Source organism: Choristoneura fumiferana, chromosome 29 (assembly GCF_025370935.1).
Source record: "Choristoneura fumiferana chromosome 29, NRCan_CFum_1, whole genome shotgun sequence".
In the NCBI taxonomy this organism is placed as follows: domain Eukaryota; kingdom Metazoa; phylum Arthropoda; class Insecta; order Lepidoptera; family Tortricidae; genus Choristoneura; species Choristoneura fumiferana.
In genome coordinates, this window is record NC_133500.1 from 6,450,032 (window position 1) to 6,476,098 (window position 26,067).

At 37.3% G+C, this 26,067-nt stretch overlaps 2 protein-coding genes across 2 annotated transcripts in view; both read left to right on the plus strand.

Annotated features, from left to right (window-relative positions):
• Window positions 1–1,541: 1,541 nt before the first annotated feature.
• On the plus strand, window positions 1,542–3,980 carry LOC141444235 (uncharacterized; the record flags this gene model as incomplete). Its single annotated transcript, XM_074109720.1, is given in 2 exon segments — window positions 1,542–3,250; window positions 3,895–3,980. Coding segments are annotated over 2 exon segments (999 nt in total). The 3' UTR covers window positions 3,948–3,980.
• Window positions 3,981–8,654: 4,674 nt separating this feature from the next.
• The window catches only part of LOC141444070 (irregular chiasm C-roughest protein-like), a 50,590-nt gene continuing 33,177 nt past the window's right edge, over window positions 8,655–26,067 (plus strand). The window contains exons 1-2 of the mRNA XM_074109504.1: window positions 8,655–8,785; window positions 23,446–23,615. Of these exons, the coding sequence (XP_073965605.1) occupies window positions 23,490–23,615 (126 nt within the window). The 5' untranslated portion in view covers window positions 8,655–8,785; window positions 23,446–23,489. The remainder of the gene's footprint in view (window positions 8,786–23,445; window positions 23,616–26,067) is intronic.

A 26,067-nucleotide genomic window follows, 5' to 3' on the forward strand; every position in this document is an offset into this window, starting at 1 on the left:
CCTTGGAACATCGAGATAAAAAGTATGTTTTAATCTAGGTTATAAACTAACTTTTCGCTAAATTTCATCCAAATTCGTCCAGCCGTTTCAGCTTGAAGAAGTAACAAACATACTCACTCACTCACAAACTTGCACATTTATTATTAGTAGGATTAGCTTTAGTGAACTTCAGTAAGATACGACTAGTTGAGAAAGTAAGGTAAATACAAAGTTTCCCGACATAATACGGTGGCAAAACATTATGAATTCACTATAACTTTTAAATACCTATTTCAGCGACAGGGTGGGGAAAAGTCGCAGGTATAAACTAGTGGTTGTATAATCCAAATAATTGGATAGAACTGTAGCCTACACTGTCGTGGTATATCTCCAGTTTCACATCTATTAAAGTCTTAATTTAGGCTTAATTGTTTTGTGGTTTAGCCGCCGCAATCTAAATTTGCTTTATCAGATAACCCTTGAGTGAATATTATATTGTAGTTCTAATTGTATCTTGTAATTTATTCAGAATGCGATTAAAATATTGTATGGTACAAGTGAATGCAAAGTTCTTGCTTCTTACAGTCTATTCGAGTAATCGCCCTTTAAGAAAATACAAAGAAGGAAAGAAAGAATGAAAGAAAGAAAGAAAATACATTTATTCACAACACAAGACAACAACAATAGTATTAAGTACAAATAGACAACACGTAGGAAGTATGTGTCATATAATAAACAACCCCAGCGCTGATTTTCAGCCAGCACCGTTAGTGACCCTCCCTGTAACCCCTACCTGTGTAATACCTACTCTGTAATATATGTTATGTTAACCTCAAAACTCGACAAGCAACGGCTGTATTTTACAAGATTTTTTTACTAATTTTACCTACCTGTCCCGATATTGCTGCCAGTATACAGTCCTGTCTGTAATCAAATCTTGCAAGTTAAATCCGACCAACTTCCAGTAGTTGGATGGTCTTGAAATTTGACATAGGTACTTATTTAAATTGCGTGACAATACAATAATCTGGTAGTGACATTCTAATTATTCGGCCAAGATCGTCTCCGCAGGACGGAACTCTTCAGCGGGTAATGGCATCGCCTTGAAATTTAGTATGCAAATGTAGTTTGGGTGACAATGCAAATACAGTCAATAAAAAGTACAGTTAGCAAAAAAAGCTTGTATTAAAAATGTTTTTTTTTTCAAAAACTCATTTAGTTGTGTTTATATGAATTGTCAGGACCACGGAACAGAAAAAAAACATTGTATGATGTTGTTTATTTTTCTACGTACATTAAAATATTTTCATACATACACAATTAACCAACTTCCTCGTCATACTACCCGTGAGATACATTTTATTGACATTTTCTAACGACAACAGTCAAGTGAACGAGTGAATGAATGGTTCTCGTCATAACTGTTTATAGATAATTGTATGAAGTTAACATGTGCGCGTGAGTCATTGCTTTGAGAATGGGATTGGATCACAGAATTATTAATAATTAGAGGAATAGAAATGACCAGACTATTTGGTTACGGAACTCTTTACCTCAAGTTAATGTTGGCAACACCACATTAAATGTCTAGCCTCTTGGATTCAACATGGCGAACTAATGTGTCGCGTCAAATTGTGCTCTAAATTTTATAAATTAATAAATCTTTACTGCTGCAAAAAGGACTTTCACTGAACAGAAGAAAGGAAATACAGTCCACTACTAAAGAACTAACAATTCTTCATGGTCCTCCGAACTGCGAAGCAAGAATATTTCTGCAACTTATTCAGTGACGGAAGCCATTGTGAAAATTACAGTGAAGAAAACAATAATTGTTCAGTGATATTTCCATACAAAACAAGCGTAAAGGCTGCACATCTAACGAAGATCGAAGATATTACAGGTTTCAGCATAGCTGACATTCAGCTACTCCAAAATATTTCGTTCGATTTCAATAGAAGAATTCAAGGTCAGTCATTCAGTTCTGTGGGGCGGTGCCGGGACGTGCGCAATTTCGCTATAGCAACACTGCGTCGGCGGCGGTTGCGCGTGCATCGGATAGTGAGTAGCCAGCCTTATGTGCGTGTGCGACCTCATCGGCTCCCTGAACCTACCACTCCAGAGACATTATAGTGTTTAGTTTATCTGTGCATTATTGACAACTACTTTTCTCCGTTTTAGAAACGCATTTTTCGTTTAGGTACTTACCATTGTCGAGTTGTTTTGTGTCCGTAATCCTGTATAATTGTTTGTATAAGTGCTTTATAAGTGCACGCCGTGTACCTAAATTAAATTTATATTAAGTTTACAATTGTACCGGTGACAAACATGGAGGAAGATTTAAAGAAATTAGTCGCTAAGCGGGGCTATTTAAAGGCTAGCCTTACGAGGATTTTTAACGCAGTGGACAGGGCTGATCAAGAACCTTTATCTCCAGCGCTTGCGCAAACCAAAATAGGTAGGTTAAGAGAATTATTCCTTAGCTATCAAGACATAAACATTGAAATATTGTGTCTCAATTCCGCGGACACTGAAAATGTAGGCGAATCTGAGGACAAGTACGCGGCATGTTTAACCAAGCTAAGTGTAATCTCAGCGAACACAGACGCTAGTTCACGACCAGTGCGTCATAGCCAAGTGTCCAATATAAAATTGCCATCAATTGATATAGATACTTTCACAGGCCAATACCGCGATTACACTCGGTTTATAAATATCTTCACGTCAATGATACACAATAATACCACGCTCGATGATGTGCAACGACTGTATTATTTACGTAATTTTGTCAGCGGCGAACCTCTTGATCTTATAAAGAACCTACCAATTTTCGGCGAAAGTTATACTGAAGCACTATCGATTTTGAAGGACAGGTATGACAATAGAAACCTCATAATGAGTGACCACATTTCACAGTTATTGGAATTGGCACCTTCAAAACCGACAGCTGCTAGTCTGAGGGAATTTTCAGCACATGTTAAACAACAAGTAAAGGCATTAACATGCATACACGAGTCTGTCTCACATTGGGACATCATATTGGTGCATTTACTTGTGAAAAAACTTGATCCTACCACTGCTAATGCCTTTCAACTAAATAGAGACTGCAAAATAGAGCCGACTATTAATGAGTTTGTACAATTTATAGAGAAAAGAGCACTGGCACTGGAGAGTGTTGACCAAGGTACAAGTAAGCAATGCGACAATGTAGTCGTAAACGCAGCATACCAACGGGACACGGAGCGACAGATGAGCATGCGTCAATGTATACACTGTAAGTCCAACCATAAGTTATTTACTTGTGCAAAATTTAAACTGTTACCAGTCAATGACAGACTAGCCTTTGTAAAATCCAAAGCGCTATGTCCAGTATGTCTAAATTCTCATCCTGGGAAATGTAGGTACCACTTCAAATGCAATCACTGCAAAGACAGGAGCCATAACTCTCTGCTTCATGTCAACACGCCTGCAATAGCTTCAGGTACAGTGACTTTAGCATCAAGTATTGAAGAAAGCCAATGTTTGCTGCCTACTGCCCGAGTCTACCTTGTGGGCCAGGACGGGACAAAATATAATGTAAAAGTATTATTAGACAGTGGCTCACAGGTGTCATTTGTTACAACTGAGCTTGTGCAACGATTAGGTTTGACTCCTGTGCAGAAAGAAGTCACTATTGTGGGTATCACAAATGTAAACAATAAAGTCAATTACAGTATCCCACTTGAAGTATATTCACGTATCTCCCCATTCAAACTTTCTGTCAACTGTCATGTGGTTGATTCAATTACATGCAAATTGCCGCAAACAAAGTTGGACATGTCTAACATTTACATTCCTCCCGGCATACAGCTTGCAGACAATGATTATAATATACCGGGTGAGATACATATGTTGATGGGTTGTGACGCATTTTTCCAGCTGCTCCTGCCGCAACAGCCAGCTCTGGCCAGGCAGTCGTCGGCGCAACATAGTGTCCAGCCTACAATAATCAACACGCACTTCGGGCATGTCATCGGTGGCAGTCTGCCGCTGCAACAACAGGCCTGCAATAAAACAGTTAGTCTACACTGCCAGGTATGCAAGTCTGATAATGACAATATCAATGAAACCCTACAAACCTTTTGGAAAACTGAAGAAGTACCTGAAATATTCAAAGAACAAGCCTCTGAGACAGATTTATGCGAGGAAATATTTCAGAATACTGTACAATTAAGTAATAATCAGTTTCAAGTTGATTTACCATTAAAACTACCGCTTGAACATATTAATGACACTCTGGGTAAATCTTTTGAGTTGGCATTGAGTAGATTTTTAAATTTAGAAAAAAAATTATCCAGGTTTCCAAATTTGCTTGAACAGTACAAACAATTCATTCAGGAATACATTGACCTAGGTCATGGCCACTATGTGGACATTGAAACCATGGACCTCAACAAGGATGCTGTGTATTTCTTACCACATCGCGCAGTAATCAATGAAAATAGTAAATCTACTAAAACAAGGGTGGTATTTGATGGGTCATTAAAGACTAATAAAAAAATCTCACTAAACAATCTCTTGCTAAATGGTGCTTTAATGCAAAAGGATCTATTTCAAATAATGCTTTTGTTTCGTTTAGGCGATTACACGTTCACGACCGATATACGTCGCATGTTTAGGGCAATTGCACTCAATCCTATTCACACTTCGCTACAAAATATATTATGGCGTGACGATCCTAGCGAACCCATACGTTGCATTCGCTTAGATACGGTGACATACGGCTTAAAGAGTTCTACGTTCTTAGCCACACGGTGTTTGTTTGAGCTTGCATCACGCTATGAGCATGACTATCCTTTGGCAGCATTTATCATAAGAAACTGCAGTTATGTTGATGACGTTTTATATTGCGATTCGGACATAACTACAGTTCTCGAGGCAAAACGACAGTTGCGTGAACTACTAATGCTTGGGGGTTTTAACACACATAAGTGGTCTTCCAATCACGCACCGATTCTGTCAGATATTCCTCCGACTGAGCAACATTTCGATGAGCTTGATTTACAACGAGACAATCATAAATTAAAGGCATTAGGATTAACTATTGACAACAATAAAGATTGTTTTACAATCTCTTGTCCAGAGACCTTCAATAGCCAATCAGTGACAAAACGGGATATTTAAGCTACATTTCAAAGTTTTACGACCCAATGGGATTTGTAAGCCCTATTATTGTTAAGGCTAAAGCTATTATGCAGAGGTTATGGTCAGAGCAGATTGATTGGGATGCTACGCCAAGTAATGCTTTAAAGAGTGAGTGGTTACAATTTGCACAAGGTTTGTCTAGCATGAATCCCATTTACTTAGATCGCAACATTCCAGTCAACGACACTGCTGCTGCTGTCCAGCTCATCGGCTTTTCCGACGCATCCAGTTCTACAGGCTACGGCTGCTGCATTTACCTGAGAGTGGTTGATCAAGCTGGTAAGGCAACATTATCTTTACTTTGCTCGAAATCACGGATTAACCCACTCAACAACAAACTAACGGTGCCGAGACTGGAGTTGAACGCTGCACTGCTTCTAGCAAAACTTATTACAAGGGTTTATAACACATTAACACTGAAGCTTAAAATCAATGATGTAATTCTCTTCACTGACTCGCAAATTGTTCTGGCGTGGCTTGCAACTGAACCGACGCAACTTCAAGCTTATGTTGCTAACCGAGTGAGTGTAATTAAAAACCAAACAGGTGACTGGCGCTGGCTATACGTCGGCACAGCAGACAATCCTGCGGACCTGGTGAGCAGAGGTGTGGATCCGCATCAACTAGCTGACTGTACGCTTTGGTGGCGTGGACCTTCGTTCTTACTAGATAAGTATGACTTTGCAAATAATAAGTCATCTCCGCCAGAGGTCGTACCAGAGCTTAAAGCTTGCTCAGCGCTCTCCAGTTGCTCACTCTCTCACGTCAAAGATAAAGGCAATTCTTTTCTTGAAGCGGTCATAATAAGTACTCAGACATAAATAAAATGACGCGTTTAGTGGCATACTTCCTTAGATTTATTAATTATCTAAAGACTAAAATAAATAACAAAAATGGAACATTGCAATTTAAATCTTTAACCAGTGTGGAGTTACAAAGGGCATTGGCGCTCATAATAAAACATGATCAGGGTATTCATCACGCTGACAATATTCATGCAATTAAAACCAACAATGCTTCTTTAGTAAAATTACATCCCTTTCTCGATGGTGATTCCATTTTAAGAGTAGAAGGACACACCTCCGATGAACTGGCCGATGGCACGTGTTGTGCGTGTATGTCCTGGAAAAGATGATAAGGTTAGGGCGATCGAAGTAAAAACTCCTAATGGCAGGACACATGTCAGGTCTATCACCAAAGTATGTGCGTTACCGGTACAATAATTTGCATTTAGTTAAGATTATGTAACTTACATATATTTAAGTAAAACTTACCTGTTGAGCTTGTATATCATAATGATTAAGAGGCTATTACTCATTCCTGTTGTAGTAGTAACCTTCTCAACAGAACACTTATTAAATTTAGGTCAATCATTATTATGACATAAGTTATAAATTCTAACCTGTTGTTATTCTGTAGAATCCTTCAGCTAAACCTGAAAAAATAATAATTACCTTTTGTGTTGCTGTAGACTCCTTCAGCTAAACCTGAAAAAAAAAAGTGTAAAAATAATTATCTTAATATTCACTAGCTACAATGTTAATTTCATTACAGGAAAAATATAATAAATAACTTACCTTGTTTTGTTACCGATACTGTCTTATGTTGTATACAGGTATACTTACCAAATAATAAATAAATGGTTGACTGTACTGTAATAATAATAATATCTCTTAGATTATTCTAGATTGTAAGAACTTAATGATCTCAACAATATTTTGATGTCATATTGTGTGGTCACAATTATAGTTTTTGCTATTGTAAAAATGTTAAAATAACATTTTAATTTTCTTTCTTGAGGCCGCAACATGTTGGCAACACCACATTAAATGTCTTCCCTCTTGGATTCAACATGGCGAACTAATGTGTCGCGTCAAATTGTGCTCTTAAATTTTATAAATTAATAAATCTTTACTGCTGCAAAAAGGACTTTCACTGAACAGAAGAAAGGAAATACAGTCCACTACTAAAGAACTAACAATTCTTCAGTTAAGAAGCGGAGTCTTACCTCTCTTTATAGTCAACTAGCTATTGCCCGCGACGCCGTTCACGAAGAATTATTTTTTGACTATCCCGCGGGAACTATGCAATTTTTAGGGATAAAAAATATCCTATATCCTTACCTGGGACTCAAATTATCTGTATACTGAATTTCATCGAAATCGGTTAAGCAGTTTAGACGTGAAGAAGTAACAAACATCGAAACATCAAAACATCTTCACAAACTTTCAAATTTATAATATTAGTAGGATTACTTTTTGAACCACCATTTCTGCAATAACCCATTTTTTACCATTTTTGCAATAACCCATTCACTTCGCCCCAGTTGGGAAAATAAATACCTTTTGAGCCATAACCACTCAACTCGCGTGGCATTTATTATTGGTAAGTAGTTCTATGTGACTCAACACATGGACAAATTATGAACATGTGGGTACTTTGGGTCTCATTCAATTGTAATTAAAACAACAGAAATAAATTATAGTTTTTGTGAACTAGCTTTGGCCCGCAACTTTGCCCTTGCCTCTGGGCAGACGCGCAGATACTGAAATCTTAACAAATAAGTAGAGCCCCGTTGGCAACTCTATTTGGCACAGATTTTTTTTATGTTATAGCAGACAAACGAGCAGTCGGTTCATTCAAGTGATTACCGTCGCCCATAGACATCCGCAGCACCATCAGGGCTGCAGATGCGTTGACAGCCTTGCAACAATCGCTTTTTGAGGTACCAATATCGTAGAATTCTAAAAATGCTCGAAATAAATGGATGTCTACTATTTATACATACATACATACATAAAATCACGCCTCTTTCCCAACGGGGTAGGCAGAGACTACATCCTTCCACTTGCTACGATTCTGGCATACAACTCTCGCTTCCTCTATATGCATCAATCTTTTCATCCATGCACGTCGGTTTAGAGTACTCCTGACCCGACCTTTCTTCAGAACGTCCCCGATTTGATCGTCTACTATTTAAAATTATTATTAACCTACTAAATTGGTATAGGTATTTAGAGTTAGGTACTTAATCAAGATACCCACTAAATTCCTCTATTAAAGTTAAAATAATTTTTGTTTAAAATGACTTAGTGCCAAGCTTCTGGCGGCGCATTTTACCTGGCAATGATGGTCTTTCCGAAAGCGCTGGTATAAAAAAGTGATATGTCAAAAATCCCTTTATGGCCTAACAGAATGAACGTTTTGATTTTAATAAGATCCCATTCAACCTTTCTATCCAACTACAGCAAACTCGAAGGAAATCATTCAAATGTTTATCAAACCAGCGTCTCTACCCTAGGTATTTACCCGGTCAGACGTAAACGATTTCTTAAAACAATATAACGACAGTCGGATCTTCAACCGGAACTGGGGCTGACATCCGCCGACTCACACTTGGCCCTTTTTTTTCGAACGGAAACCACGTGGTCATACCCTCAGACATTAAGGGGGCGTATTCTATAAATACAACAGTATTCTAAACTAAACGCACGGCTTAGTCACGTCTCGCGACTCCCAGCGGTGGACGATTCGAAACCGCGAATACGAATTTTCGATATTGTGACTTTGTTCGATAATGGAGAGTTTGTGAGGTTGAGATGTGTGCGAGCGGTTTTTCTATAAGGTAAGAAAGTTAGAGGCAGTTGTCAATTGTTTTTTTATTTAACTCATAAGCGCCATAAGCGCGTGGACTTTTAATTGTTTGTTCGCATGGCAAGTTAGATTTTTTAAATTGTTTTCTGTTCTGAAAGCTGCTGATCTATAATTTGATGCAGATTAAAACTATGCTAAAAGTGCTCTATCAGATTTTATTTCAATTTGCTAGCGTCATCATTTTTCAAAAGTTTGACAGCATAAAATGTACACTCGTGCGCAATATTTAAATCTATACAGTTCTAAAATTTATCTCAATGTTCGTGAGGTCGCAGTCGCCCGTATTTGTAGCGAGGATTGTGATCCACAGTGTGCGTCAGACTTGCGCATTGAGGGTTCCGTACAAATTTATTTAGGTAGTGCTACGAGAGTTGAGGGGTGTAAGGGGGAACTCAAAATCTCAATCTCCATGTCAACCTCACCTGCCCGTGGTGCACCCTGCTAGCAACTGACGAGGCTCTGGCGACCGACAGATGGCGGAATAGCCATCCAAATTTTCGGAGGTCGGGAGCCTGGAGCCTGGTTAAGATCGCGGGATCGCGTTGGATGCGGAAAGCACAAGACAGGTCTGAGTGGAGAGTCTTGGGGGAGGCCTATGTCCATCAGTGGACGTCTTTTGTTTCGGCTGACATGATGATGATGATGATCTAATAGGCTGTTAGATTACCACAAAACATTGCATATGTATTTTTTCTTTTCCCAACTAAACAATAAATAATGGAGTTAAATATCCAGTTAAAGTTACGCGTGATGTCACGCTGTGCGACATTTTTTAGCACGGCGTGACGAGAGCCCCCACTCCCAAAATTTGGTCGCGCTTTATCGATGTCATTATTTGTTTAATTGACAAAAGAAAAAATACATTTCTAATATTATTTCTAATAATCCACCTAAAGCCGAGTTCAGACTTGCAAGAAACTCGATTGACCACTACAAACTCGTTGACTTTACGGCCTGTAATGTAATGCAACTTACACTATTTTTAAGTCTAAACTCGGCTTAACGACGGACTGAATAGATTTCCTTTTACCCAGGAAACTTAACCTGTGGGATAGGTACAGACATAAGGTATACCCTGCTTGTATTTAAATAACAGCTAATTACATGTATAAAGATAAACATTAAATTAATCAAACTACCTATCCTAAGCTTAAACTGCTTACACAAAACAAAATAAAATCAAAACAAATTACCGAAAGAGTACGCAATTGAAAATATTATTTGATGTTTTGAGCAATACAACTGGCATTGAACTTAAAGGTGGTTATCAGAGATTTACAATCCTTGTTTTTGGTTTCGCCGTTGTCAGTTTAAAAAGTCAATGTCCTTATGCTCTCTGTTAAGTGTGTTTCATCTTCTTGTGATTTACAATTTCTTAATAACATATGGAATAAAATTGTTGGAATAACATTCACGTTGCGGCTCCTAATCGATGTTTATCCCTTGGTTCCGCAGTATTCTTCTATTTGTATGATTTACATTGAGCATGTACCATCAGCCATATAAGTGATCTATCAATTTTTAAAAAAGTTCCTATCAAATATGTCGCTAAAGTCGAACTTTCAAGTTGACAGACACGTTACGTCTATTGGCATAATTGTTTTGTGATATGCAAACGATTATCAACTTTAGGGTGGTAGACCACATATTTGGCTAATGGTACAGTCACCAGCAATAATATCTGACACATCAAGCGTGCATAAATATCTGATACGACATATAATTAGTGCAGGTGACTGTACCTACTTGACTAGTAAGAGATAAAAAAAGAGATTATGTCTAGGTAAATAAATAAACAACATCTAAAATATTTTCTTGATTCACGAATTTATGTATTTTTGTTTTTATTTCTGCGGCTAAAGAGCCATTTATATCTAGTATTAACACATGTTGTTTTCAATCAACTTAAAACAACATGTCTGAACTAGATTTAGCTATGACTAAGATGCTGAAAATTGTGCAATATAACGAAATAATGAATACAGCTAAGAGTTGTGCGTGCTCGTTCATTAAACAGATCGCTCTCAATTAGTATGATCATGCAAATCATGCATGCATGCATGAGTCTGACAGCGAGACACTCCTGCACGAGCCTTTTGTAGACCTGCGCCCGGAGGACGAGCGTCACATTGACGACATCGTGCAAGCGCTTGCGCACAGGTTAGTGTTGGATCTGATACAGTCAAGGTTATAAAATATGCGTACAGACATAGTAAAACCTGCAACACCAGGGGGATTTCAGATGCGTTGCCAACCTAGAGGCCTAAGATGGGATACCTCAAGTGCCAGTAATTTCACCAGCTGTCTTACTCTCCACACCAAAACACAACAGTGCAAAGACTGCTGCTTCACGGCAGGATTAGCGAGCAAGATGATGGTAGCAATCCGGGCGGACCTTGCACAAGGTCCTACCACCTGGATAATTTTACGTTGTGTTCGCTAGAAGACTGTCTTCACACAACACACATGAACATGGTGAACATGGCGTCGTTAGGACGCCATCAGACGCCTCAGATACAATATCCCCTCAGTCCTCAATGTACATTGTACAAGTCCAGTCTAGTAGTTCTTTTAGTACATAATCATCGTCATTATCAGTCGTAAGATGTCCACTGTTGGACATAGGCCTCCCCCATAGACCTCCAGATGCTTCTGTTGAAAGCAGTCTGCATCCACCGTGAACCCGCGGCTTTAACCAGGTCATCCGCCCATCTCGTTGGTGCACTGCGTTTGCCGATCCGCGGTCTCCACACGAGAACTTTTCGGCAGCCATCTGAGGCAATCTGAGCTTCGTGTTTTTAGTAAATGCCTACACTAAAACGTAACAGAGGCTAAACATGTTTCACCCCTGTTTAAATAATGTTGGTAGGTAATAAAAGAATTTCTTTTCACGCTCCTTTTCGTGCGCAAATTAGTACCTACATTCAATTCGCTAAAAATCATAAGCATTTTGGATCGTTCCACCCAAAAAAATGGCACCCACAGCGATAAGGCAGTTAAAAAAACACACATTTTATAATTTTCATTGTTACAGTTAGTTAAGCTATCTTAGGTTAGTTCTTTTTTATGTATGTAACCTCATAATTGTACAAGGTTAGTTAACATTGTTTTTAAATAAACTCATACTTAGATACATGTTAAAAAATGCATACATCATACCACCCATAAGTATGAAGAAATTCTCTAAAAAAATTACTGTAGCTTAATCGACTTAAGCATCCTGCAGCGCCTTAAAGGAGAATACATGCTCCCCTACCAAAGGGCTAAGGCAAGACTATGGGTAGATAAGTCTGTCAATAGCCCCTCTTTTTCTCCCATACGATACAACACCTATTTTTATTTCTCATCGTAAAAAAGCAAGTGTCGTGTCATTGGCTCTTTCAGCGACCCATTATAAGGAAACAAGTTTATACCCATGGCTTTGCTTAGGTACATGAACCATTAGCAATCTAGCAACGACTAGTACGCATGTCTAACTTAAGTCAATAACATACTAACTCTAGTGAAATAAAACTGGATAACTCACGTCTTAAATTCAGTTTAGTTCGTCATGTTTCGGCCTAAGTCGTAGCCCTTCCTCTCGGAACCACCACGGCGGCTGCTGCAAAACGCACCAGTGAACTATCGGGTTTTATTTTACTAGGTACTAACCGTTTCCCGCGACTCCGTCTGCGTAGAATTAGTTTATCGCTATCGCACGAGAATCATGAAATTTTCCGGGACAAAAACTATTCTATGTTCTACCCCGGGACTCAAACTATCTGTACACCGAATTTCATCCAAATCGGTTCAGCGGTTTAGATGTGAAAGGTAACAAACAAACATACAGACTTATATAATTTCGCATTTATAGTATTAGTGGGAAGTGGAATGAGTAAGTCTCAAGGTATTTAGTTTCATATTCAAAGCATACTTAACTCTATGGCCATCCACCCCAATCACGCCCCTGTAAAACGGCAAAATTTCTCATCGCAAGCTCTAAACTTTAATCTTTTATTGCAAAAGGAAGCTCAGTCTATTTCTGCATCAGTCAGACAGTCTGGCATTCTCAGAATCCTTCAGCCTGAACCTTTTGAAATGACGCCATGTTTCTAAACTCGGTTTACAAGTTGACTTGATTGAAATACCGTCTTCTTACTGATTCGTTGCTATAAGACTATTTTATTCGTAATGCGCTTTTGTTTAAGTTATAATCGACGTATGTCAGTCTTGAAATCTTGTCAATAACACTATGATCTACTTTTTGTGCCAACCGAATAATTAGTTATCTTCACATTCTTTTTTATTTCTTGTACTAGCCGTTACCGGCGACTTCGTCCGTGCAAAATTCGTTTATCACTATCCCGCGGGAACTATGCACTTTTCCAGGTTTAAAACTATCCTATGTCCTTCTCTGGGACTTAAACTATCTGTATACCGAATTTCATCCAAATCAGTTCAGTAGTTTAGACGTGATGAAGTAGCAAACAAACAAACAGACTTACAAACTTTCGCATTTATAATATTAGTGAGATTTCAACTGATGATAATGATTTCTTCTTCTTCTCCTATTAATGAAGTCAGTCAGCTTAGCATATTTCTCTTTGTCCTTGACAAGGCGAGAGAAGTGATGATATTATAGTAGGTACCATAAGCCAAAAAAGTGGTCTATCAATTTTTAAACAAGTTCATATCAAATGAATATGTCGCTAAAGTCGAACTTTCTAGTTGTCAGACACGTCTATTGGCATTATATATTTGGCTGATGGTACATTATGTACCTAGGTAAACTTTTTATTGCACTAATTATAAATGCGAAAGTTTGTGAGTCTGTTTATATGTTTATTATATATTTTCATGTCTCAATCGCTGAACCGATTAATGACATTTGGTATACAGATAGTTTGAGTCTAAGGAAAAGACATGGAATAGTTTTTATCTTGAAAAATTAATTAATTCCCGCGGAATCAGCAGAAAAAAGCATAACGGCAAATTTATCCGTTAAAATAGTGATGTCACTAACATTATCACTTATTAAACCTTCTTGTTTATATTTTAATATTTAACACCATTTGGCACCATTTGGTATGTGTGTGTATAATTTTGTATTTTGAATATTATTCTATTCATTGTCTGCTGTCATCTACAATCACTTCTGTTGAGTGTCGCTTACTGTAAACAATATACTCGTTTTATATACTCTGCCACTCTCGTTTCCTTTAATTTCACCCCTTGTTAAAGGATTCGTTAATTCCTCGACAATTTATCGAGTGTTTTCGAATCGATACTCTATTTACGGGTGTTGATTTAAATGTTGCAGAGCTTTGAAAAGCTTTCAAAGCTTTTTATACGTATGATGAAATTTTTATCTCTATTTCACAAGAGTACCGCTGTTTTTTATTAAAATGTTCCATTAACCGTTGAACTTTGTTACAGGATAAAACAATTTAAATTGTTCATTCTAAATTTTACTTACAATGAGAAAGGAAAAAGTATAAAACGACCAGTGTATGGTTATGTATCTCGCGACTTTATCTACAGGAATTATATTTTATTCAATTTTCTTGGATAAAAATATCGGTTATAAACCAAGTCTGGTGAATTTTATCCAAATCCAAATTCGAATATGTTTCTAACCGAATAATTATTTGAAAAAACAATAACACATAATTTTATATTCCCGAATAATTTATCCAATAATAAATCATTCGACCATTCAAAATGACAAATGATTTATTCGTTATTATATTCGGATAAATTATTCCACAAATAATTAATCGAATGAGAACCATCTTTCGATAATTTAATTTGTCATACATGTAGGCTCGGGTAACCATTAAAAGAGTTTTTCTTGACTTCAAGTACTGTATTTTTCAAAAAATAGACCATTTACACCAAAAACAGTTTTTCACGTCCGCCCTCTTGTTTTTTTTCTCTCCCATTCACTCTTTTCTATTCATTCAATCTCTCTCCCATTCTTCCACATCTGTTCCATTCCGCTCAGCTAAAAGTACAATCCTACATACACGAATAATTGGATTATTCTTATTCGTTATTCAAACAACTTCTACTCATCTCTACTTTACCTTATTTGTTAAAATAACTATTTAAACAGTTTACATTTGTTGAGTGTATAGCGTGGGTGCAACGTTATTTTGGAATGAGGTAAATAGATCACCTCAATAGTTAATAGTATTTAGAGTTCCCTTTTAAATTACTATGTATTGTTCTTAAAGAGCTGACCCAATTGGCAGCATTTGTAAAGGGCCATATCAATTTGAAATTTGATCTTTCAAACCTGAGTAACGACTTCCGTGACACAAATTATTATCAAATGTGTTAGGTTTAGGCACAGATATACATTACACTAGATAACGCAAACACCTCAATCTGTATGAAAACCAACCGTGTCACTTTTTTATATCTACTGTGACGTCTCAAGAGCGAATTAGCGGTGTGAATTCCCCGATGTCCGCGCAAAATCGATTCATATGCGCCGCCCGCCCGCGCCGTGGGGCTCGAGTCAGTCACTAGTCATGATTAGTCAGTTAGCGGTCAGTCTTTGTATGGGGCCAACCTCGACGTTTGGTCGGGGTTCGGATACGCGAAGTAGATGCATTTGCGTAATCTAGTGTAATCTATATCTGTGGGTTTAGGCTCTTTTAACTTTGCCTGTGTCTACTCTTGTGGGTCAATAAAATTTTAAGTGTTTATTATTTTGTCCCGTAACTCAGGAGACACAGTCAAACTTGTTTAGATAAATGTTTGCAATGTATACTTAGATACTACCTCGTGTACAAGATAACTTATTATGGTTATGTCATATTTTATCTTAAATACCGGTGATAATGTCCGCGCCTTTGATATTTGTTTTGCAGGTGGTAGGACCTTGTGCAAGGTCCGCCCGGATTGCTATCACCATCTTGCTCGCTAATCCTGCCGTGAAGCAGCAGTGCTTGCACTGTTGTGTTTCGGCGCGGAGAGTAAGAAAACCGGTGAAATTACTGGCACTTGAGGTATCCCATCTTTGGCCTCTAGGTTGGCAACGCATCTGCAATACCCCTGGTGTTGTAGATGTTTATGGGCGGTGGTGATCTCTTACTATCAGGAGACCCACTTGCTCGTTTGCCATCCAGTCGGATAAAAAAAAGTTGAAATATCAACTAATTTATAGAGAAATCGTCGTTTAAAACATTCTAACTATCCGATGAAATATTCTTGAATCCTGTTATGACACAGTCTTTATTTACTCTTAACTCTTTCATCATCTCCCCGTAGACCTCCAGTTGCTTCGGTTGGAAGCGGTCTGCATTAACCGTGGCTTAAGCTAGGTCATCCGTCCATCTCGTTATTGGACGTCCTACGCTTGATTCTTTACTTCTTGATAGTAGTAAAAAGACATTGAAATTAGTTTGAAACCTTTTCGAATACGAATTCGTACGTTTAAACTCGAAAATGAGTCTTTGAAAAAAAAACTTTTTTTAAAAGAAATTTGTAACGTCTCTCATATGCAAGAAATCTAAGCTACCATTATCGGTCCAGCCTATTTAAAGAACGAAAGACATTTACGCGCCGGGGGCTCATTTCGAAAAACAATGGCATTCGACATAGGTTCAACGTTCGATACGGAATTAGATCTCAACAAAACTAAAACATATGCGGGAGTCACCCTATTCTTAACTCGTACGATAAACCGTAGACTTTCTGCTGATAGTCTGCTAGCTTGCCGCTTTTTATCTTAAGCATAATTTAAAATACCATCTTGAATTATTATTGGAGCCTTATAAATTAATATCAAATTTATATGATTGGTTTTTGGAGTCTTTTCCTATCTTTTATTTCAACTCCAAATTTGTTACCTTTACATAGATGTCGCTAGTGTCGTTGTTTAAGAAAGGGAAAAGCAGGCTGAAATGTGTGGTTCATGGGAGAAATTTGTGTCTAGACTCCTGTCCAGTGGTGGTTTAGGGGTATGGCACGCAGCAAGGAATGCTGAGGACCTGGGTTCTATTCCCAGCGCTGGTCTCTTTTTCTGGGGTTTTTTCTGTGCATCCATGTTTCAGTTTGTATTTTCGTTGATCAAATCTAAAGCCTATATATTATAATATACATCCCGCTGCTGGAGCAGGCCTCATCTCGGAATGAGAAGGCTTGGGCCCAATGGAGATTGGGCAGTCACACATGGGAATCGCTTCGCAGGTGTGTACAACCTTACACAATGTTTTCCGTTGCCGTAAAGCCCATTCGTCTATCAATACCTTTTTTCTCAGGAACGCGTAGAGTTATCAAGATTAAATCAATATCAAATACTTAGTTTGTTACCGCTCGTAAGTTTCGAAAAATGATTCTCTGCTTGAGAGGCCATAGGTAAAATTATTAGGCCATCACTGCTTCCAGCCAGAGTTATGGTTATTTGCTTCAAAATATTTTAATTGTGCTATTCGAAACCATTCATTAGTAACTCTAAGGTCATTTATACTTTTTTGATATTGTCATGCGCAGTAAAAACATTCTAATATATTGAATTCATTATAAGTTTATTTACTGAACGGCAGTTCTCAACATACTCAAACCTGTCAACCACATGACCGACTTCGGTTGACATTCGATATTTTTCCATCACCGGACCACACGCATCGGCAATCGAGTCAACGACATTACGATAATGATTGTAGAGTAATTAGGAGTCATTAATAACCCCCCATTTCTATTGATTTAGAATGGTTGCTGCTTTAATATTTTATACTGTGCGCTATGGAATGAGAGATGAAATTTGAATGTGTTTGTTGTGGAATTAATTAGTAAGAAGTAACGATTGAATAAGTATTTTATGAAAACCATAGTTGTGTTTTATTGAATGAACATAAACTAGGTCAGAAAAGGATGACATAGGAAATGGATCTCTTATAACATATAATTAGGGTTACTTACCTTTAAGTAAAAATACATAAAATTTATTATTATTCCAGATGTAAGTTCACATTCAAATACTTATAATTAGTAAACTAAACATATGAAATAACATAATCCTATAAGTAATTTAATACATATAACTAATTAAATTATAGTCTTAGACATATGAAATGCTGTCAATTAGCATGATAGCGAGGAAAATGGAAAAGTTTATCAATCTGCCGATCAATTTAAACACCATTTTATTGTAACTTTATTAGCAAAATTCCGCCATTGCGTGTTAATACGTAGCCATTTTTTGCATTCTTTCTTTAATTAAAAAGATATAAAACAGCCACTTCCTCCGAAGCAAGTGTAACAGTCATGGGAAACAGACTTGTAGAAGCGGTAGTTAAGCAAAGTGGGTGTAATTATAATTATGAAAAAACAGGCGATGAAATAAAGTTTGTCGACCATATGGTTTGTATAGAGTTAGAGACTGTAGAAGAGCCTTCAGCATAAATACTCGGTGAATCAAAACAACCGTTACTTGCGGTTCAATGAACATTACTATAAGAGCCGTTTATGAGACACTAGGGGGCTGTTTCACCATCCATTGATTAGTGTTAACTGGCGGTTAGGTGTGATGCCGTCTCTATTTGTTTTGTTCGAATAGACGGAGACGGCATCACATTTAACCGTCGGTTAACGCTAATCAATGGATGCTGAAACAGCCACTAGATGTTGCCCGCGACTCGGTCAGCGTAAAATTCGTTTGTCGCTGTCCCGCGGGAACTATGCCATTTTCTGGGATAAAAACTATCCCATGTCCTTCTATGGGACTTAAACTATATGTATACAGACTTTCATCTAAATCCGTTCAGAGATTTAGTCACAGTCAAAGTCAAAATATGTTTATTCAATTTAGGCTATAACAAGCACTTATGAATGTCAAAAAAAATCTACCACCGGTTCGGAAAAACCTCTGTTGAGAAGAATCCGGCCAGAAACTCAACGAGGTATTTTTTTTTTAACTATGCCATTTTCTGGGATAAAAACTATCCCATGTCATTCTACGGGACTTAAACTATATGTATACAGAATAATATCATCTAAATCCGTTCAGAGATTTAGTCAAAGTCAAAGTCGAAATATCTTTATTCAATTTAGGCTATAACAAGCACTTATGAATGTCAAAAAAAATCTACCACCGGTTCGGAAAAACCTCTGTTGAGAAGAATCCGGCCAGAAACTCAACGAGGTATATTTTTTTTAACAGATTTACAATATTATTAAATGATATCTATCATCACAAGTATTTAACACAACTTCATTTTTAACACAGTAGGTTCGCTATTTGAAGGGATCGCTAATGCGGATCGGAATTATTTCCAAATATCCCTGTCTTTAGACGTGCTAAGGTAACATAGGTACTATTAGTGGGATCAATGTTTCAAATGACAATGGCGGAGGTTTTTTAACTTTTTAAAGATGGTTTTTATAATACAATGTTTTAGACTATCGCGGTCATTGCTAATTTTATGATTTAAATTTTAAATTAAGGTACCTATTTACTGCACACATTTGAGGGCCAAATTTTGTGTCGCTCAGTATTACTACAAAAAGCGATTACATTTCGACACACTTTTGTAAGCCATATCCAGTATATTATAAGGCATAGATAACAGAACACATGGCCCAACAAACCCAACATGTGGTATTGTGTGCTACCTAGAACTGTTTCGTATAAACAGTTTTTGTGCGACATCTAAAAATTTTTTAAAATAAGCGCTAATGCGACTGTTTGTGCAGCTTGAAGCTTTGTAAACATCCTTAATGCAGGCGTTATGCTGTGTGTGGTATTTTGGCGACTTTTTCATAGATTGTTTTTTACAGTACCTAATCTTTTTACAGTAGTCTTCTTTATAGTATAAAATGTCAATAAATAATAAGTATTTATTAGTAAAAAATCCAGGACATTGCTCGCAGGACTGATGGCCGATGGGGTTAGAAGGTTCTCGAATGGCGTCCGCGGACCGGGAGACGAGCTGTCGGTAGGCCTCCAGCAAGATGGAGCGACGACCTGGTTAAGATCGCGGGATCTCGGGGGATGCGGAAAGCACAAGACCGGTCTGAGTGGAGAGCCTTGGGGGAGGCCTATGTCCAGCAGTGGTGGTCTTTGGGCTGACATGATGATGATGATGAGTAAAAAATTAGTAATAGCCTCAAAGCTTGACCGCCGGCTTCTTAATTGTGGGTTCAAATCCGGAGTGATCCACTTTACAATGTTACATTCCACGTTACATCTGAAATTTACCACGAGCTGTACGGTGAAGGAAAACATTGTGAGAAAACCTGCACAAATCTGCGAAGTAATTCGACGGTGTGTGTGAAGTTCCCGTTCCACAATGGGACTTATATTGGCCGGGATGGTGATGATGTTAGCAAATGAAAAAAATTGTAATACAGGCTTTTTTGCTGACTGAATTGTATTACCCAAAATATATTACCCTCAACAAACCCTATCCGAAGTGGGTAAATTTCGACTTGCAAGAGAAAAAAAAATCTTACATACAAACTTCATGATTTAAATAAAAGCTTCAAAAGTACCTAATAATATTCATTTTTATATGTTTTGACACATTGAAAGTTCCCTTTCCATCTTAATTCAACTATCATGATACTTTAGACCATTTAAAACGTCACGTTAAACTTAATGTACCAAAATAAGCTTATAAATAACACATTTAGTTCCATTTTAACGACGTTTTCAAGTCAGATTAAAACTAGCTTATATTTAAGATAAAATTAAATTATATTTACGTTTGACCATTAAGAGAACATGCCATAAATATAAACTGGTCTAGTTACCTTAAAACAGCGGGTGTTGCGCTTAAACCACAATTTAACCGCTTTGACTAAGGATTATGCTAAACACATTGTAAAGTTATTGTAATCCGTTTATAATAATTTACATACTAATTTGTTGTTAGCAAAATAACAGTAGGTAGGCTCGCTAGTTTTATAGCAGACAAGATGGCAGCCAAAAGCTGAATTCAAGAATATAAAAAGAACTTAAAATAAAAGATAAAAGGACTTTATTGTACATATACACATGAAATTAACAGTTAAGAAGACAAAAAGAACTAACCTAAGAAACCTTAACACAAAGAAAATATATAAAAAAAGGAAAAACGGGCAAGTGCGAGTCGGACTCCGTACACATTTATATGTATGTAAGTAAACGGGAATCGTGTCTTGAAGATATTTCTCGCTTTTTCCTAGTGATTTAATACATCCAGTGTATTCAGCGCCCTACTCTTAAGCAAAATAAGTGCGGGGTCAAATTATATTGGTCATTGATATTTACAGACAGACATAAAAAAATCAACATTTTCAGACTTTTCTAGTTGGTTCTGTTATAATAGCTACCTTCATACCAAATTTCAAGATTCTGAGTTCACGGGAAGTACCCTGTAGGTTTTGATTCCCTTGCGAGTTTCGAAAATTTGCGGAAATTTGCAGCATAAACGGCTGCATCTTTTGATTGCGTTGGCATATAAGTTTGATTTTTTCCAAGGACCTCAGTATTTGATATGAATTTCAGCTTGATAACTCCACGCGTTCCCGAGAAAAAGGGTCTTAATTAATTAATTTATTTATTTGCCAATAAAAAATTACAGCATTACAGTAAAACCAATGCGCTGTAAAATTCAAATTATACTTACAATAAAAAAACACAAAAATACATTAAAAACAAAATCAAAGTTATAATAAAGCGACGGAAGACAGACAGACAGACAGACAGACCGACAAAAAGTGATGCTATAAGGGTTCCGTTTTTTCCTTTTGAGGTACGGAAACCTAAAAATGAAAGAAAGTAAGTCACTCTGACCTAGTTTTAGACTATAGACCTTTAGTTTGCAAGCTCAATACTATACCGCTGAACCATGACGCTAATCACAGAGCTATCGAAATTAACGATCTTGTTGCGCATGCAATTTTCACTACAAAAAAAAAACATGCCAAACTGGATTATAATTGATAGAACTATTACTGGATTCGATTTGCAGCATTCGAACATGGCGGATGTAGACAATATCTAATTTTGCTATTTCTGTTTCTTTGGCTAGTTGAAGTATAATTTTGATAGTGTTTTATGCGGCGACTAACCTTAACAGTGAACAGTGATCACAAAATTCTATATTGCTCTCATGTCTGTCATTTTTTAATGCGCAAGTTGTCTCCACGTGGTTTCTGAAATTTTACTATAAAATTGCAAAAACTACAACCACAGTAAAACGTCCCTATCAAAGAGAGTTTACTTTGACACTGGCGAAATTGTCCTATTAATTAGGACAGAAAAGCCATATTTTAAAAGAGAAGAAGAAGAGCTATTACTGAAATCCCTGAATTAAATAAATATACAAGAATTGGAAGGATTATGTTCAGAAGTGTTCAGTTCTACTGGTTCTCTATCATTTGCCCGAATTTCATATGCCCGAATGTATCGTTTTCCAGAATTTTCATTTGCCATAAAGCAATTTATTTCTGAAATAGCTATTTCTTCAGAGTTGATATTAAACTAACCTAACTAACCTACTGCATTCTATATGATGACATTAAAGGTAAGCGTAAAGTAACAGCACAAGTAAAGGTAAACGGTGTTCTACTACAGATCAAGGACGTGTGAAAGTTTTTCCGCTTTACATTCGGTTTTAAAAAGTACCTTTAAATTTTGTTTGCTGTTGAAATTTTAAGTTGCTTTAATAAACGGGATCTTGCAATTCTGCACTCAAAAACTTGCAAGAGGCCATAGGTTCTCTGGTTCACGCAACGTGTATTTTTGACGGTTTTTCAACTCACGATTATTAAGAATGTGCGAAAACGATAAATCATAAACTGCGTGTGGGCAGTCCATGTAATAAATGTTTTAGTACTTACTACGGCGCAAACGTGAAAGGTTTAATATATCATGCTGCAATTATCCTCATAAATCATAACTAATTGGGAGAATTTCGCTCTTTTTTAATGAAAATTTGCACTTTAAAATTCAATATTTCGCAAACTGATCACTGAATCGAAAAATCGTTATCCCACACTATATACCTAGTTAGTCGAGAAAAAAAATACCCCCCCACTCTTAGTAGCCTATGGGAGGTACCCCAAAAAGTTTTTTCCAAAAAAACCGGCCAAAAGCGTGTCGGACATGCCCAAAATAGGGTTCCGTAGCCATTACGAAAAAAATAAGTAATATTTTTCCAAGGATTTCGAATTTTATACGGAATCTTCCAAGTTTAGGTATATTTTATACCTTAGGCTGCTATTTACTCATAAACTACTAATAATTCTCAAGCAAACTTAGCCGTTATAGTTTCTCTTGAAAGTTTGATATACCTACTTACTACCATCCTGAATTTTTTTAAATTTTTCCACCACATTGGGGATGGGACGCTCGATTTTAATGAAAATTTGCACTTTAAAGTTGAATATTTCGCAAACAAAATCACTGAATCAAAAAATCGTCTTAACACCCCCACTTTGCATCTATGGGAGGTACCCTAAAAAATTTTTTTTTAAATTTCGCAGACGGACGGACAGACAGACAGACAGACAGACATGGCGAAACTATAAGGATTCCGTTTTTGCAATTTTTTGACCCAAAGAGGGTCTTGGCCGGTTCAATTAAAAAAAAATCTTTTGGAGGATCGCTTTAAGTTTCTAATTATTATTTTTAATGAAAAACTCTTTTTTTTTCAGAAATGCCACCTCCCAACTAGCCATGCCAAGACCATGTCAATGACATGGCTTGTTCAGTGCGCGTGCGACAGTCCGGCCCGGCCGGGGCGTGGCCGGTTGCCATTTGCATTTTGCTCCTCGGTTGCCGAGGGTATGCGGAGCAGAGGTTTGCGATGGAGCCACAGGACCAGGTAATTTACACTATTTTCTAAACCCCTATCAGGAAAATTGCGAGCAATGGATCGAATCAGAAATAAGGAGATACGTAGACGAACGAAGGTCACCGACATAGCCAAGCGAATTAGCAAAAGTGGCAATGAGCACAGGGCTGGCCATGTAGCACGCAGAACAGATAGCCGTTGGGGCTGCAAAATTCTCGAATGGCGACCAGGGATCACCCAGTGCAGTGTAGGACGTCCTGCAACGAGTTGTCCTGGTTTGATGACAAGTGGACAAGTGGTTTGACAAGTGTTTAGAGATAACCACTTGGCCATCCGGTCGTACCTGACTACGAAGCTTGAGGTCCCGGCTTCGATTCCCGGCGGGGGCAGATATTAGTATGAATAATACGAATGTTTGTTCTCGGGTCTTAGATGTTTATTGTGTATTTAAGTTTGTATTTATCTATATAAGTATGTTTATCCGTTGCCTAGTATCCTAGTACAAGCTTTGCTTAGTTTGGGATTAGGTCAATTGGTGTCAAGTATACCATGAACATATTTTTATTTTATTTTGTTTAAAGCTGCGGGTACTCGGTGGATGCAGGCCATTTCCAACCCATGGTACCATGATGATGATTAGGAAAATTAACAGCCCTTGAAGCGCCAGGACCAAATTAAGTTAGGAAATAATTTGGCGTATATAATAATATGTAGGGCCCTCAGATGCTAATAAAAAATCTACAATCAGACTGCACCGTTCTATCGGTTCGATTCATCGTACACGCAAGCGCACCGAACTCAAAAACTTTGATATTTACATTAGACACTATTACGTATTGTGGCAGGGCGTTTTTCTTTTTAGGGTTCCGTACCCAAAGAGTAAAATGGGAAGTTTTTATTTTCACAGATTAATTTGGGGGGCTCCCATACAGCAAACGTTATTTTTTTGCCGTTTTTTGCTCGATATTAATAACGGTAACAGATAGACGCTTGAAATATTCATAGAATATTTTTAGTCGTTTATTTACTTTAAAAACACACAATTAAAATAAAATAAATATTTAAGGGAGGCTCCCATACAACAAACGTGATTTTTTGCTAATGTCTAATGTTGTAGCTATAGATAATGGTCGGGAACCCTTCGTGCGCGAGTCCGACTCGCACTTGGCCGGTTTTTACAAGCTTTTATTTAGTTTCACCTGTCCCGTTGTCTGTCTGTCTGTAGTCAAATCCTGGAAGTTAAATTCGACTACGAGTAACTTTCAGTAGTCGGATTGACTTGAAATTTGGCATACTTATGTACCTAAATTGCGTGACAATTCAATAAAATCTGGTAGTGACATCCTGGTGGTCCAGCCAGGATCGTCTCCGCAGGACGGAACTCTTCAACTTCGATTTGGTATGCAAATGTAGTTTAGGCGGCAATGCAAGTAAAGTCGACAAAAAGTACAGTCAGCAAAAAAGCTTATATAAGAAATGATTTTTTTTACCAAAAACTTATTATATTTTTGGTTTCAGTAGCTTTTAACTTGGTATTTCAGTCATACTAAGGCAACAATCAAACTAATTAGTTCTAAAGCAGTTCTTCAATCTCTTTTAATTAACTATTACCCGATTAATAATTGTGCTAACGACCCGATCATTTCGTATTAATTTAGCTTTTTATGACGTTTTTTAACGTCGCCTCTATCAATTTTACGAGGACGACGTTCCTTAACCTCTAATCTAGTTTTACTTGTTTGTTTTGTGGTTCCGCTTTCAAAAAAAAAACATTTTTATTTTTATTAAGTAAATGTTATGATTTTTGATTTAATAATTCGAAATTAATTTATTAAAGACAGTATAGTGAGTGGTCCAAAAAGGTAATGTTTAGTATGGTAAGTTAACACGGTAACCCTACGGAACTTTATTATTATAATATAACCCTGAATTGGATCAAAGAATTAGGGGATGTTTCACCATCCATTGATTAGCGTTAACCGACGGTTAAATGTGATGCCGTCTCCGTCTATTCGAACAAAACAAATAGAGACCTCACCTAACCGCCAGTTAACACTAATCAATGGATGGTGAAACAGCCCCTCTGTTCAAAATTACATGCCGCATTAAATTGAATCAGAATTACTAATAAAAATGTTAAAACAAAAATGAAGTTAAAAGTGTTAAAACCATCCTCCGTAAAACTGCACGTAGTGTAGATACGCGGCATTGACCTTTTTTTTTTATTAGACTGGATGGCAAACGAGCATGTGGGTCTCCTGATGGTAAGAGATCACCACCGCCCATAAACATCTACAACACCAGGGGTAATGCAGATGCGTTGCCAACCTAGAGGCCTAAGATGGGATACCTCAAGTGCCAGTAATTTCATCGGCTATCTTACTCTCCACGCCGAAACACAACAGTGCAAGCACTGCTGCTATGCTGCCTATGGTGGATACGCAGTTTTTACTTTATGTACGCCCCACTATTAATATTGACG